General features: G+C 54.2%; 1 protein-coding gene across 1 annotated transcript in view; it reads right to left on the minus strand.

Annotated features, from left to right (window-relative positions):
* The window catches only part of LOC144489032 (integrin alpha-D-like), a gene marked incomplete at its 3' end in the record, with an annotated part of 65,068 nt that overhangs the window by 32,493 nt on the left and 17,575 nt on the right, over positions 1–15,000 (minus strand). The window contains exons 3-6 of the mRNA XM_078206986.1: positions 10,298–10,404; positions 7,713–7,780; positions 6,528–6,642; positions 2,803–2,933 (exon numbers count right to left, since the gene is read on the minus strand). Coding sequence (XP_078063112.1) covers positions 2,803–2,933; positions 6,528–6,642; positions 7,713–7,780; positions 10,298–10,404 — 421 coding nt within the window. The remainder of the gene's footprint in view (positions 1–2,802; positions 2,934–6,527; positions 6,643–7,712; positions 7,781–10,297; positions 10,405–15,000) is intronic.

Genomic DNA, 15,000 nt, shown 5'->3' on the forward strand with positions numbered 1-15,000 from the left:
CAAATACATGAATAGGATGGGAATAGAGGGATATGGTCCCCGGAAGGGTAGGGGGTTTTAGTTCAGTCGGGGGCAGCATGGTCGGTGCAGGCTTGGAGGGCCGAAGGGCCTGTCCCTGTGCTGTAATTTTCTTTGTTCTTTATACCAAAGAAGAAAGAAGTTCGAGAAGGGAGAATCAACAGGGAAAACCCAGAATATTCCGGAAGACACAAAACCTGGTTGTAATTCAGAGAGTGACTAAATTCGATTTCTGTCAATGAGTGCGACTTGTCTTTATTTGAACAGCATTCCGTTAGAATCTTGTTTTATTGGGGAATAGTTAATAATTAGAAGGGATTTATTTGATTTAATAGTTTAGTAAATTTGCTCACTGTTGGTTAGATAAATAGCTTGTTGATTGTAGAGAGAGTGTCCGGGAGTTATTTTGATTGAAGCTCTAGAGGTCGCTAAGGAGCAGGTCACACCACTTCACAAACACTCTTCACAGGTTATAGGGTGAGGTATTCCCCTTTGGATGTTTGGGGTTCGTTCTCAGAGGGATGGGAACCACCGCAGCTTTGATCCCCTCACCAATCAAGAACCTATCTATCTCTGTCTCCAATACACTCAATGTCCCAGACCTCCTCCTGTGGCAATGAGTTCCACACATTCACCATCCTCTGGCTGAAGAAATTCCTCCTCATCTCCGTTCCAAAGGGTCGTCCCTTCATTCTGAAGCCGCGCCCCCAGATCCTAGTGTCACTGACAGATCGAAATCTCCTCTCCACGTCCACTCTATCCAGGCCTCGCAGTATCCTGTAAGTTTCAATGAGATCCCCCCCTCATCCTCCAACGAGCACAGACCCAGAGTCCTCAACCCGTTCCTCATCCGACAAGCTCTTCATCCCAGGGATCATTCTTGTGAACCTCCTCTGGACCCTTTCCAAGGCCCAGCACATCCTTCCTTAGATACGGGGCCCAAAACTGCTCACAATACTCCAAATGGGATCTGACCAGAGCCTTATACAGCCTCAGAAGTCCATCCCTGCTCTTGGTAACATTTGCCCCCTCACACCATCTTGACCTGGAAATACTTCGGCCGTTCCTTCACTGTCGCTGGGGTCAAAATCCTGGAACTCACTCCCTAGCAGCGCCGTGGGTGTACCTACACCACACACGCGGGGATCGCAGCGGGTTCAAGATGGCGGCTCACACACCCCCTTCTCGAGGGGGCAATTAGGCATGGGGGGAAAGGTCCCGGGCCCGGCTAGAGATACCCATCTCCAGGGAGGCAATAGTCATAGAATCCTTACAGTGTGGTCGAGGCCATTCGGCCCATCAAGTGTGCACTGACTCCAACAGAGCATTCTAAACAGGTCGTCTCGCTCACCCTATCCCTGTAACCCCAAACATTTAGCACAGCCAATCCACCTAACCCGCACATCTTTGATCACTCAGGGACAATTTAGCATGGCAAATCCACCTAACCTGCACATCTTTGATCACTCAGGGACAATTTAGCATGGCCAATCCACCCTAACCTACACATCTTTGGACACTAAGGGGCAATTTAGCATGGCCAATCCACCTAACCTGCATATCTTTGGACACTAAAGGACAATTTAGCATGGCCAATCCACCTAACCTGCACATCTTTGGACACTAAGGGGCAATTTAGCACAGTCAATCCACCTAACCTGCACATCTTTGGACACTAAGGGACAATTTAGCATGGCCAATCCACCTAACCTGCACATCTTTGGACACTAAGGGGCAATTTGGCACGGCCAATCCACCTAACCTACACATCTTTGGACACTAAGAGACAATTTAGCATGGCCAATCCACCTAACCTCCACATCTTTGGACACGAAGGGGCAATTTAGCATGGCCAATCCACCTAACCTGCACATCTTTGATCACTCAGGGACAATTTAGCATGGCCAATCCACCCTAACCTACACATCTTTGGACACTAAGGGACAATTTAGCATGGCCAATCCACCTAACCTACACATCTTTGGACACTGAGGGACAATTTAGCACGGCTAATCCACCCTAACCTACACATCTTTGATCACTCAGGGACAATTTAGCACGGCCAATCCACCTAACCTACACATCTTTGGACACTAAGGGGCAATTTAGCATGGCCAATCCACCTAACCTGCACATCTTTGGACACTAAGGGACAATTTAGCACGGCCAATCCACCCTAACCTACACATCTTTGATCACTCAGGGACAATTTAGCACGGCCAATCCACCTAACCTGCACATCTTTGGACACTAAGGGGCAATTTAGCACGGCCGATCCACCTAACCTACACATCTTTGGACACTAAGGAGCAATTTAGCATGGCCAATCCACCTAACCTACACATCTTTGGACACTAAGGGGCAATTTAGCATGGCCAATCCACCTAACCTGCATATCTTTGGACACTAAAGGACAATTTAGCATGGCCAATCCACCTAACCTGCACATCTTTGGACACTAAGGGGCAATTTAGCACAGTCAATCCACCTAACCTGCACATCTTTGGACACTAAGGGACAATGTAGCATGGCCAATCCACCTAACCTGCACATCTTTGGACACTAAGGGGCAATTTGGCATGGCCAATCCACCTAACCTGCACATCTCTGGACTGTGGGAGCACATGGCCAATCCGCTTAACCTTGTCAACCCGATTCGGGTGGGATAACCCTCCGGCGATGTCCTTCGCTGGGGGATAGCATCGACGGCAGGCCTGGAATGGGGCTGATTGGCCTCTCCCCCCCCCCCCCCCCCGACTCCGCGCTTCCCCCAGAGTTGATTACCTGGGTATCCTTGTTCCTGAATTTTTGCATGATCGCTTTGATGAACTGCTTCATCTTTGAGAAATCTCCGCCATACACGCTGCCGGAACCATCGATAAGGAACGCAATGTCAATCAACACCCTGGGGCATTCTGGGAGGAAGAGAATTAAAGGGGAACATTCATTTGATGGTATCGTACATCCGAGCCCATTTAAAGGTATCCCCACCCCCCTCCCCCAACGTTAAAGTTGTCCTATATCTCTTTTTCTATATAAGATATATAGGAACAAAAAAACTCAGAGCAGGGGAGGCCATTCGGCCCTTCCAGTCTGCTTCCCCTGTTCATTCCCATCATGTCCGATCATCCAACTCAATATCCTGATCCCCCCCCTTCCCCCCCATATCCCCCCCATCCCTTCAGCCCCAAGAGCGAAATCTCATTCCTTCCTGAAACCACACAACGTTTTGTCCTCAACTACTTTCTGTGGGAGTGAATTCCACACCTTCCCCACCCTCTGGGTGAAGACATTTCTCCCACCTCAGTCCCTAAAAGGTTCCCCCCTTATCCTCAAACTGTGACCCCCCCCTGGTTCTGGACTCCCCCCACCATCGGGAACATTCTGTCTGAATCGACCCTGTCGAACCCTGTTAGAATTTTATAAGTTTCTATCAGATCCCCTCTCACTCTTCAAAACTCCAGTGAATATAATCCTCACCCACTCAGTCTCTCCTCATGTGACAGACCCGCCATCCCAGGAATCAGCCTGGGAAACCCTCGCTGAGCTCCCTCTATAGCAAGGACATCCTTCCTCAGATAAGGAGACCAGAACTGCCCACAATGCTCCAGGTGTGGCCTCACCAACGCCCTGTACAATTGCAGCAAAACCTCCCTATCCCTAAACTCCAATCCTCTCACTCTGAAGGCCATATAATTTGGTACAGGTAAGAAAGCCCCACCAACGCCTCTACTTTCTCAGGAGGCGAAGGAAATTCAGCATGTCAGCTACGACTCTCACCAACCTTTACAGATGCCCCATAGAAAGCATCCTTTCCGGGTGTATCACAGCTCGGTCTGGGGCTCCTGCTCTGCCCAAGACTGCAAGGAACTACAAAGGGTCGTGAATGTAGCCCAGTCCCATCACGCAAACCAGCCTCCCATCCATTGACTCTGTCTACACTTCCCGCTGCCTCGGGGAAAAGCAGCCGGCATAATCAAGGACCCCCCCCCACGCACCCCGGACATTCTCTCTTCCACCTTCTTCCGTCGGGAAAAAGGTACAAAAGTCTGTGGTCACGTACCGACCGACTCAAGAACAGCTATGATTCGATTTGATTTATTATTGTCACGTGTATCGGGATACGGTGAAAAGTATTGTTTCTTGCGCGCTATACAGACAAAGCATACCGTTCATAGAGAAGGAAAGGAGAGGGTGCAGAATGTAGTGTTACAGTCATAGCTCGGGTGTAGAGAAAGATCAACTTAATATAAGGTCGGTCCATTCAAAAGTCTGACGGCAGATAGTGAGGAACATTGTCAGAGGCAACAGAAGGATATAGATAGGCTGGAAATTTGGGCAAGGAAATGGCAGATGGAGTTCAATCCTGATAAATGCGAAGTGATGCATTTTGGTGGGAATAATGTAGGGAGGAGCTACACGATAAATGGAAGAACCATAAAGGGTGTAGAGACGCAGAGGGACCTGGGTGTGCAAGTCCACAGATCTTTGAAGGTGACGTCACAGGTGGAGAAGGTGGTGAAGAAGGCATATGGCATGCTTGCCTTTATAGGACGGGGCATAGAGTATAAAAGTTGGGGTCTGATGTTGCAGATGTATAGAACGTTGGTTCGTCCGCATTTGGAATACTGCGTCCAGTTCTGGTCGCCACACTACCAGAAGGACGTGGAGGCTTTGGAGAGAGTACAGAGGAGGTTTACCAGGATGTTGCCTGGTATGGAGGGGCTTGGTTATGAGGAGAGATTGGGGAAACTGGGGTTGTTCTCCTTGGAAAGACGGAGGATGAGGGGAGACTTAATAGAGGTGTATAAAATTATGAAAGGCATAGATAGGGTGAACGGTGGGAAGCTTTTCCCCGGGTCGGTGGTGACGTTCACGAGGGGTCATAGGTTCAAGGTGAAGGGGGGGAGGTTTAACACAGATATCAGAAGGACATATTTTACACAGAGGGTCGTGGGGGCCTGGAATGTGTTGCCGGGCAAGGTGGTGGAGGCGGACACACTGGGAACGTTTAAGACTTATCTAGACAGCTATATGAACGGAGTGGGAATGGAGGGATACAAAAGAGTGGTCTAGTTTGGACCAGGGAGCGGCGCGGGCTAATTGTTCCTGGTTTCTCGTTTCAAGGCTTCATTCTATGATCATCTTGCTGGTGCCAGTACAGAGTGAGACTGCGGATAGTTGGGAACCTGTCTCGGGGGCAGGGAATTCATATGGTGTTCGTGGAAGTGGAAATGACTAGGGTTGGGAAGCATTTTCCGATCGGGGCCATTGTGATCTCCTGGACTCGTTTCGATCGCCTCAGGGGGTCGGAGAGGAATTTCCCAGATTTTTTTTTCCCCATATTGGCCCTGGGGTTTTTCACTCTGGGTTTTCGCCTCTCCCTGGAGATCACATGGTCTGGAATGGGGGGGTGGGGGTAAGTTAATAGGTTGTAATGAACAAAGCATCGTAGCTGTGAGGGACAGCTCGGTGGATAGGATATTGGTATGTAGATAGGCTGGAAAATTGGGCGGGGATCCTGGATTCAGGATTCAATCCTGGACCGGGGAGCGGCGCGGGCTTGGAGGGCCGAAGGACCTGTTCCTGTGCTGTATTGTTCTTTGTTCTTTGTTCTTTGGCAGCAGGGAAGAAGCTGTTCTTGAGTCGGTCGGGACGTGACCTCAGACTTTTGTATCTTTTTCCCCGACGGAAGAAGGTGGAAGAGAGAATGTCCGGGGTTCGTGGGGGGGGTCCTTGATTATGCCGGCTGCTTTTCCCCGAGGCAGCGGGAAGTGTAGACGGAGTCGATGGATGGGAGGCTGGTTTGCGTGATGGATTGGGCTACATTCACGACCCTTTGTAGTTCCTTGCGGTCTTGGGCAGAGCAGGAGCCCCAGACCGAGCTGTGATACATCCGGAAAGGATGCTTTCTATGGGGCATCTGTAAAAGTTGATAAAGTGTAAACCCAGCTGCCATCAGACCTTTGAATGGACCTACCTTATATCATAGAAACCCTACAGTGCAGAAGGAGGCCATTCGGCCCATCGAGTCTGCACCGACCACAATCCCACCCAGGCCCGACCCCCACATATTTACCCGCTAATCCCTCTAACCTACGCATCTCAGGGGCAATTTTTAACCTGGCCAATCAACCTAACCTGCACATCTTTGGACTGTGGGAGGAAACCGGAGCACCCGGAGGAAACCCACGCAGACACGAGGAGAATGTGCAAACTCCACACAGACAGTGACCTGAGCCGGGAATCGAACCCGGGACCCTGGAGCTGTGAAGCAGCAGTGCTAACCACTGTGCTACCGTGCCGCCCGGTATTAAGCTGATCTTTCTCTACACCCTAGCTATGACTGTAACACTACATTCTGCACCCTCTCCTTTCCTTCTCCATGAACGGTATGCTTTGTCTGTATAGCGCGCAAGAAACAATACTTTTCACTGTATCCCGATACACGTGACAATAATAAATCAAATCGAATCACTGGGGTTGGTGCTGATGGGTTCGAAGGTTACCTGGGAGTTTTGCCGGGACCCTTGCTGGCACTCTTGAAGGCACAGAGAGAATGTCGCAGTAACCGTTGATGTAGGTGTTGGAGTAACATTCGAAGGAGAAACGAGGAACACAACCCTGAGGGAGAGAAGATAAATCAGGGCAGGATTCACACAACATCGAACCCCGTGCTGTACCTGTCCTGGGAGTGTTTGATGGGGACAGTGTAGAGGGAGCTTTATTCTGTATCTAACCCCGTGCTGTTCCTGTCCTGGGAGTGTTTGATGGGGGACAGTGTAGAGGGAGCTTTACTCTGTATCTAACCCCGTGCTGTACCTGTCCTGGGAGTGTTTGATGGGGGACAGTGTAGAGGGAGCTTTACTCTGTATCTAACCCCGTGCTGTACCTGTCCTGGGAGTGTTTGATGGGGACAGTGTAGAGGGAGCTTTACTCTGTATCTAACCCCGTGCTGTACCTGTCCTGGGAGTGTTTGATGGGGGACAGTGTAGAGGGAGCTTTACTCTGTATCTAACCCCGTGCTGTACCTGTCCTGGGAGTGTTTGATGGAGACAGTGTAGAGGGAGCTTTACTCTGTATCTAACCCCGTGCTGTACCTGTCCTGGGAGTGTTTGATGGGGACAGTGTAGAGGGAGCTTTACTCTGTATCTAACCCCGTGCTGTACCTGTCCTGGGAGTGTTTGATGGAGACAGTGTAGAGGGAGCTTTACTCTGTATCTAACCCCGTGCTGTACCTGTCCTGGGAGTGTTTGATGGGGACAGTGTAGAGGGAGCTTTACTCTGTATCTAACCCCGTGCTGTACCTGTCCTGGGAGTGTTTGATGGGGACAGTGTAGAGGGAGCTTTACCCTGTATCTAACCCCGTGCTGTACCTGTCCTGGGAGTGTTTGATGGGGGACAGTGTAGAGGGAGCTTTACTCTGTATCTAACCCCGTGCTGTACCTGTCCTGGGAGTGTTTGATGGGGACAGTGTAGAGGGAGCTTTACTCTGTATCTAACCCCGTGCTGTACCTGTCCTGGGAGTGTTTGATGGGGACAGTGTAGAGGGAGCTTTACTCTGTATCTAACCCCGTGCTGTACCTGTCCTGGGAGTGTTTGATGGGGGACAGTGTAGAGGGAGCTTTACTCTGTATCTAACCCCGTGCTGTCCTGTCCTGGGAGTGTTTGATGGGGACAGTGTTCATACTTACGACAATCTTTTGTCCTTGTAAGTTCCCAGTTGTCTGTGAGAGCCCCATGTTCTTTGCTCCATTTGGAACTGAAAAAATAAGTTCGTTATAATTCCTTCCTCCTCAGTCGATGAATAATTGCAAACCTGACACATTAAAATGAGCGATTCACACCTATCTAGGACAGTGTGGTGCTCCCTCAGCACTGACCCTCCCACAGTGCGGCGCTCCCTCAGCACTGACTCTCCCACAGTGCGGCGCTCCCTCAGCACCGACCCTCCCACAGTGCGGCGCTCCCTCAGCACTGACCCTCCCACAGTGCGGCGTTCCCTCAGCACTGACCCTCCCACAGTGCGGCGCTCCCTCAGCACTGACTCTCCCACAGTGCGGCGCTCCCTCAGCACCGACCCTCCCACAGTGCGGCGCTCCCTCAGCACTGACCCTCCCACAGTGCGGCGCTCCCTCAGCACCGACCCTCCCACAGTGCGGCGCTCCCTCAGCACTGACCCTCCCACAGTGCGGCGCTCCCTCAGCACTGACCCTCCCACAGTGCGGCGCTCCCTCAGCACTGACCCTCCCACAGTGCGGCGCTCCCTCAGCACTGACCCTCCCACAGTGCGGCGCTCCCTCAGCACTGACCCTCCCACAGTGCGGCGCTCCCTCAGCACTGACTCTCCCACAGTGCGGCGCTCCCTAAGCACTGACCCTCCCACAGTGCGGCGCTCCCTCAGCACTGACCCTCCCACAGTGCGGCACTCCCTCAGCACCGACCCTCCCACAGTGCGGTGCTCCCTCAGCACTGACCCTCCCACAGTGCGGTGCTCCCTCAGCACTGACTCTCCCACAGTGCGGCGCTCCCTCAGCACCGACCCTCCCACAGTGCGGCGCTCCCTCAGCACTGACCCTCCCACAGTGCGGCGTTCCCTCAGCACTGACCCTCCCACAGTGCGGCGCTCCCTCAGCACTGACTCTCCCACAGTGCGGCGCTCCCTCAGCACCGACCCTCCCACAGTGCGGCGCTCCCTCAGCACTGACCCTCCCACAGTGCGGCGCTCCCTCAGCACCGACCCTCCCACAGTGCGGCGCTCCCTCAGCACTGACCCTCCCACAGTGCGGCGCTCCCTCAGCACTGACCCTCCCACAGTGCGGCGCTCCCTCAGCACTGACCCTCCCACAGTGCGGCGCTCCCTCAGCACTGACCCTCCCACAGTGCGGCGCTCCCTCAGCACTGACCCTCCCACAGTGCGGCGCTCCCTCAGCACTGACTCTCCCACAGTGCGGCGCTCCCTAAGCACTGACCCTCCCACAGTGCGGCGCTCCCTCAGCACTGACCCTCCCACAGTGCGGCACTCCCTCAGCACCGACCCTCCCACAGTGCGGTGCTCCCTCAGCACTGACCCTCCCACAGTGCGGTGCTCCCTCAGCACTGACTCTCCCACAGTGCGGCGCTCCCTCAGCACCGACCCTCCCACAGTGCGGCGCTCCCTCAGCACTGACCCTCCCACAGTGCGGCGCTCCCTCAGCACTGACCCTCCCACAGTGCGGCGCTCCCTCAGCACTGACCCTCCCACAGTGCGGCGCTCCCTCAGCACTGACCCTCCCACAGTGCGGCGCTCCCTCAGCACTGACTCTCCCACAGTGCGGCGCTCCCTAAGCACTGACCCTCCCACAGTGCGGCGCTCCCTCAGCACTGACCCTCCCACAGTGCGGTGCTCCCTCAGCACTGACTCTCCCACAATGCGGCGCTCCCTAAGCACTGACCCTCCCACAGTGCGGCGCTCCCTCAGCACCGACCCTCCCACAGTGCGGCGCTCCCTCAGCACTGACCCTCCCACAGTGCGGCGCTCCCTCAGCACCGACCCTCCCACAGTGCGGCACTCCCTCAGCACCGACCCTCCCACAGTGCGGCGCTCCCTCAGCACCGGCCCTCCCACAGTGCGGCGCTCCCTCAGCACCGACCCTCCCACAGTGCGGCGCTCCCTCAGCACCGACCCTCCCACAGTGCGGCGCTCCCTCAGCACCGACCCTCCCACAGTGCGGCGCTCCCTCAGCACCGACCCTCCCACAGTGCGGCGCTCCCTCAGCACCGACCCTCCCACAGTGCGGCGCTCCCTCAGCACTGACCCTCCCACAGTGCGGCGCTCCCTCAGCACCGACCCTCCCACGGTGCGGCACTCCCTCAGCACTGACCCTCCCACAGTGCGGCGCTCCCTCAGCACTGACCCTCCCACAGTGCGGCGCTCCCTCAGCACTGACCCTCCCACAGTGCAGCGCTCCCTCAGCACTGACCCTCCCACAGTGCGGCGCTCCCTCAGCACTGACCCTCCCACAGTGCGGCGCTCCCTCAGCGCTGACCCTCCCACAGTGTGGCGCTCCCTCAGCACCGACCCTCCCACAGTGCGGCGCTTCCTCAGCACCGACCCTCCCACAGTGCGGCGCTCCCTCAGCACTGACCCTCCCACAGTGCGGCGCTCCCTCAGCACTGACTCTCCCACAGTGCGGCGCTCCCTCAGCACTGACCCTCCCACAGTGCGGCGCTCCCTCAGCTCTGACCTTCTGGGAATGGGGGATGATTGTAAAAGCTGAAAAAAAGTTAATATCCTTACATGGTGTGTTTATCCTGCTACACGTGGGATCACCATAGTTGCATTGGTAGATGGCACCCGTCTGGTTTTGGCTGGCGTCCTTCGTTAGAGGGGCACTGACTAACATCCTGTGGCACAGGGAAATATTATCAAATCATTCCCTCTATCAACTCCATTTTTCCTGTCACAACACCCCCTCCTGTGATCGGTGGAGCTTTCCAACTCATCGTAGACCAGAACCGTTCCTGATTTGCTTCTGGACTCCCCCCCCCGACCATCGGGGACATCCTCCCTCCATCTACCCTTTCCAGTCCTGTTCGAATTTGATCAGTCTCTCTGAGATCCGCCCCCTCATTCGCCTGAACTCCAGTGAATACAATCCTAACCCGGTCAATCTCTCCTCAGCCCCACCATCCCCGGAATCGGCCTGGTAAACCCTTCGCTGCAACTCCCTCGGGAGCAAGAACATCCTTCCCCAGAGAAGGAGACCAAAACTGGACGCTGCTCCCTGAATGGGTGTACATTGGAAGAGTGCAGAGGGACCTGGGTGCACCAGTCGCTGAAGGTGAGCGTGCAGGTGCAGCAGGCGGTAAAGAAGGCTAATGGTACGTTGGTCTTCATTGCGAGAGGTTTGGAGTACAGGAGCAGAGGGATGTGTTGTTGCGATGATACAGGGCCTTGGTGAGGCCTCACCTGGAGTATTGTGGGCAGTTTTGGTCTCCTTTCCTGAGGAAGGATGTTCTTGCTCTGGAGGGAGTTGCAGCGAAGGTTTCCCAGGCTGATTCCGGGGACGGCGGGACTGGTGTACAAGCAGAGATTGACCGGGTTAGGATTGGTTCCACTGGAGTTCAGACCAATGATGGGGGCGGATCTCATAGAGACTTATAAAATCCTAACAGGACTGGACAGGGTGGATGGAGGGAGGATGTTCCCGATGGTGGGGGGAGTCCAGAACCAGGGGTCACAGTCTAAGGATTGGGGGTAGACCATTTAGGATGCAAATGAGGAGATATTTCCTCACCCGGTGAGCCTGTGGAATTCATTCCCGCAGGAAGGACTTGATGCCAAAACATTGGATGTGTTCAAGAGGCGGCTGGATAGAGCACTGGGGCGAACGGGGTCAAAGGTTATGGGGGGAAAGCAGGATTAGGCGATTGAGTTGGATGATCCGCCATGATTGGCGATGGATGGTAGAGCAGGCTCGAAGGGCCGAATGGCCTCCTCCCTGCTCCTATCCTTTCTGCGCCATTTCCCCTGCATTCCTTGATCGATCAAATAATTATCCACCTTCACTTGGAATGATCCGGCCCCCAACCCCCCCCTTGGGGCAGAGAGTTCCAGGGATTCTATGGGGAGAGAGCGGGGCAGTGGGATTAGTTTGGGGGTTGATACAGGGCTATGGGGAGAGAGCAGGGCAGTAGGATTAGTTTGGGGGTTGATACAGGGCTATGAGGAGGGAGCGGGGCAGTGGGATTAGTTTGGGGATTGATACAGGGCTATGGGGAGAGAGCGGGGCAGTGGGATTAGTTTGGGATTGATACAGGGCTATGGGGAGAGAGCGGGGCAGTGGGATTAGTTTGGGGATTGATACAGGGCTATGGGGAGAGAGCGGGGCAGAGGGATTAGTTTGGGGATTGATACAGGGCTATGGGGAGAGAGCGGGGCAGTGGGATTAGTTTGGGGATTGATACAGGGCAATGGGGGGAGAGCGGGGCAGTGGGATTAGTTTGGGGATTGATACAGGGCTATGGGGAGAGGGCGGGGCAGTGGGATTAGTTTGGGATTGATACAGGGCTATGGGGAGAGAGCGGGGCAGTGGGATTAGTTTGGGGATTGATACAGGGCTATGGGGAGAGAGCGGGGCAGTGGGATTAGTTTGGGGATTGATACAGGGCTATGGGGAGAGAGCGGGGCAGTGGGATTAGTTTGGGGATTGATACAGGGCTATGGGGAGGGAGCGGGGCAGTGGGATTAGTTTGGGGATTGATACAGGGCTATGGGGAGAGAGCGGGGCAGTGGGATTAGTTTGCGGATTGATACAGGGCTATAGGGAGAGAGCGGGGCAGTGGGATTAGTTTGGGGATTGATACAGGGCTATGGGGAGAGTGCGGGGCAGTGGGATTAGTTTGGGGATTGATACGGGGCTATGGGGCGAGAGCGGGGCAGTGGGATTAGTTTGGGGATTGATACAGGGCTATGGGGAGAGAGCGGGGCAGTGGGATTAGTTTGGGGATTGATACATGGCTATGGGGAGAGAGCGGGGCAGTGGGATTAGTTTGGGGATTGATACGGGGCTATGGGGCGAGAGCGGGGCAGTGGGATTAGTTTGGGGATTGATACAGGGCTATGGGGAGAGAGCGGGGCAGTGGGATTAGTTTGGGGATTGATACATGGCTATGGGGAGAGAGCGGGGCAGTGGGATTAGTTTGGGGATTGATACAGGGCTATGGGGAGAGAGCGGGGCAGTGGGATTAGTTTGGGGATTGATACAGGGCTTTGGGGAGAGAGCGGGGCAGTGGGATTAGTTTGGGGATTGATACAGGGCTATGGGGAGAGAGCGGGGCAGTGGGATTAGTTTGGGGTTTGATACAGGGCAATGGGGAGAGAGCGGGGCAGTGGGATTAGTTTGGGGATTGATACAGGGCTATGGGGAGAGAGCGGGGCAGTGGGATTAGTTTGGGGATTGATACAGGGCTATGGGGAGAGAGCGGGGCAGTGGGATTAGTTTGGGGATTGATACAGGGCTATGGGGAGAGAGCAGGGCAGTGGGATTAGTTTGGGGATTGATACAGGGCTATGGGGAGAGAGCGGGGCAGTGGGATTAGTTTGGGGATTGATACAGGGCTATGGGGAGAGAGCAGGGCAGTGGGATTAGTTTAGGGATTGATACAGGGCTATGGGGAGGGAGCGGGGCAGTGGGATTAGTTTGGGGATTGATACAGGGCTATGGGGAGAGAGCGGGGCAGTGGGATTAGTTTGGGGATTGATACAGGGCTATGGGGAGAGAGCGGGGCAGTGGGATTAGTTTGGGGATTGATACAGGGCTATGGGGAGAGAGCGGGGCAGTGGGATTAGTTTGGGGATTGATACAGGGCTATGGGGAGGGAGCGGGGCAGTGGGATTAGTTTGGGGATTGACAGAGCAATGGGCTAGGAGGAACACATTGGGCCGAACAGCCCTCTCCTGTGTGGAGTTTCCCTGTTGGGTTTGTGAAAGATTAACCCGCATGTATTTGAAACTCTGCTCCTTCCTGCCTCACAGTTGCTTTGGTATTTGAGGTATTTGACACATGGTGTGTGACTGTGTCGAGGTGTGAATGTTTTTCTCTGGGACGAGCTTGGTGGGGGGTGTCTATAATCCAGTGAGGTATTAACTGACCCCCCCGCTGCCCTGGGAATATTCCAGCATTTGCCGACTCTCTCTGAAAGGGACAGGATTTGAACACTGGGCCCAAGGTTCACAGAAATCATAGAAACCCTACACTGCAGAAGGAGGCCATTCGGCCCATCGACTCTGCACCGACCACAATCCCACCCAGGCCCTACCCCCCACATATTCACCCGCTAATCCCTCTAACCTACGCCTCTCAGGATTCGAAGGGGCAATTTTTAACCTGGCCAATCCACCCTAACCCGCACATCTTTGGACTGTGGGAGGAAACCGGAGCACCCGGAGGAAACCCACGCAGACACGGGGAGAATGTGCAGACTCCACACAGACAGTGAGCCGAGCCGGGAATCGAACCCAGGTCCCTGGAGCTGTGAAGCAGCAGCGCTAACCCACTGTGCCACCGTGCCGCCTGTTACAAAGGTTACAAAGGAAACCACAGTCTGAGTTTTGCCTTTTCACACTGGGCAGTTCAAATAGCCAGGGCGAGAGTGTGTCAGTTCCCACTCGCAACCAGGTATAGCAGATAAGCTCTCACTAACTGGCCTCCATCGAAAACCACAGCATGCAGATTAATAATAGCGTCTGTTCACTCTACCAGAGAGTAGGCTAAAAGTGTCAATTTCTTAGAATAGGAGGTTGTCGGTAATTAAACAGTGAGAGACACCAGTCAGTGTACAGATATCTCCCTGAGAGAGAGAGAGGGACTGAGAGACACCAGTCAGTGTACAGATATCTCCCTGAGAGAGAGAGAGGGGACTGAGAGACACCAGTCAGTGTACAGATATCTCCCTGAGAGAGAGAGAGAGAGGACTGAGAGACACCAGTCAGTGTACAGACATCTCCCTGAGAGAGAGAGAGGGGACTGAGAGACACCAGTCAGTGTACAGATATCTCCCTGAGAGAGAGAGAGGGGACTGAGAGACACCAGTCAGTGTACAGATATCTCCCTGAGAGAGAGAGGGGACTGAGAGACACCAGTCAGTGTGCAGATATCTCCCTGAGAGAGAGAGGGGACTGAGAGACACCAGTCAGTGTACAGATATCTCCCTGAGAGAGAGAGAGAGAGGGGACTGAGAGACACCAGTCAGTGTACAGATATCTCCCTGAGAGAGAGAGAGGACTGAGAGACACCAGTCAGTGTACAGATATCTCCCTGAGAGAGAGAGAGGGGACTGAGAGACACCAGTCAGTGTACAGATATCTCCCTAGGACTGAGAGACACCAGTCAGTGTACAGATATCACCCTGAGAGAGAGAGAGGGGACTGAGAGACACCAGTCAGTGTACAGATATCTCCCTGAGAGAGAGAGAGGACTGAGAGACACCAGTCAGTGT

Source organism: Mustelus asterias, unplaced genomic scaffold (assembly GCF_964213995.1).
Source record: "Mustelus asterias unplaced genomic scaffold, sMusAst1.hap1.1 HAP1_SCAFFOLD_1944, whole genome shotgun sequence".
Lineage (NCBI taxonomy): Eukaryota > Metazoa > Chordata > Chondrichthyes > Carcharhiniformes > Triakidae > Mustelus > Mustelus asterias.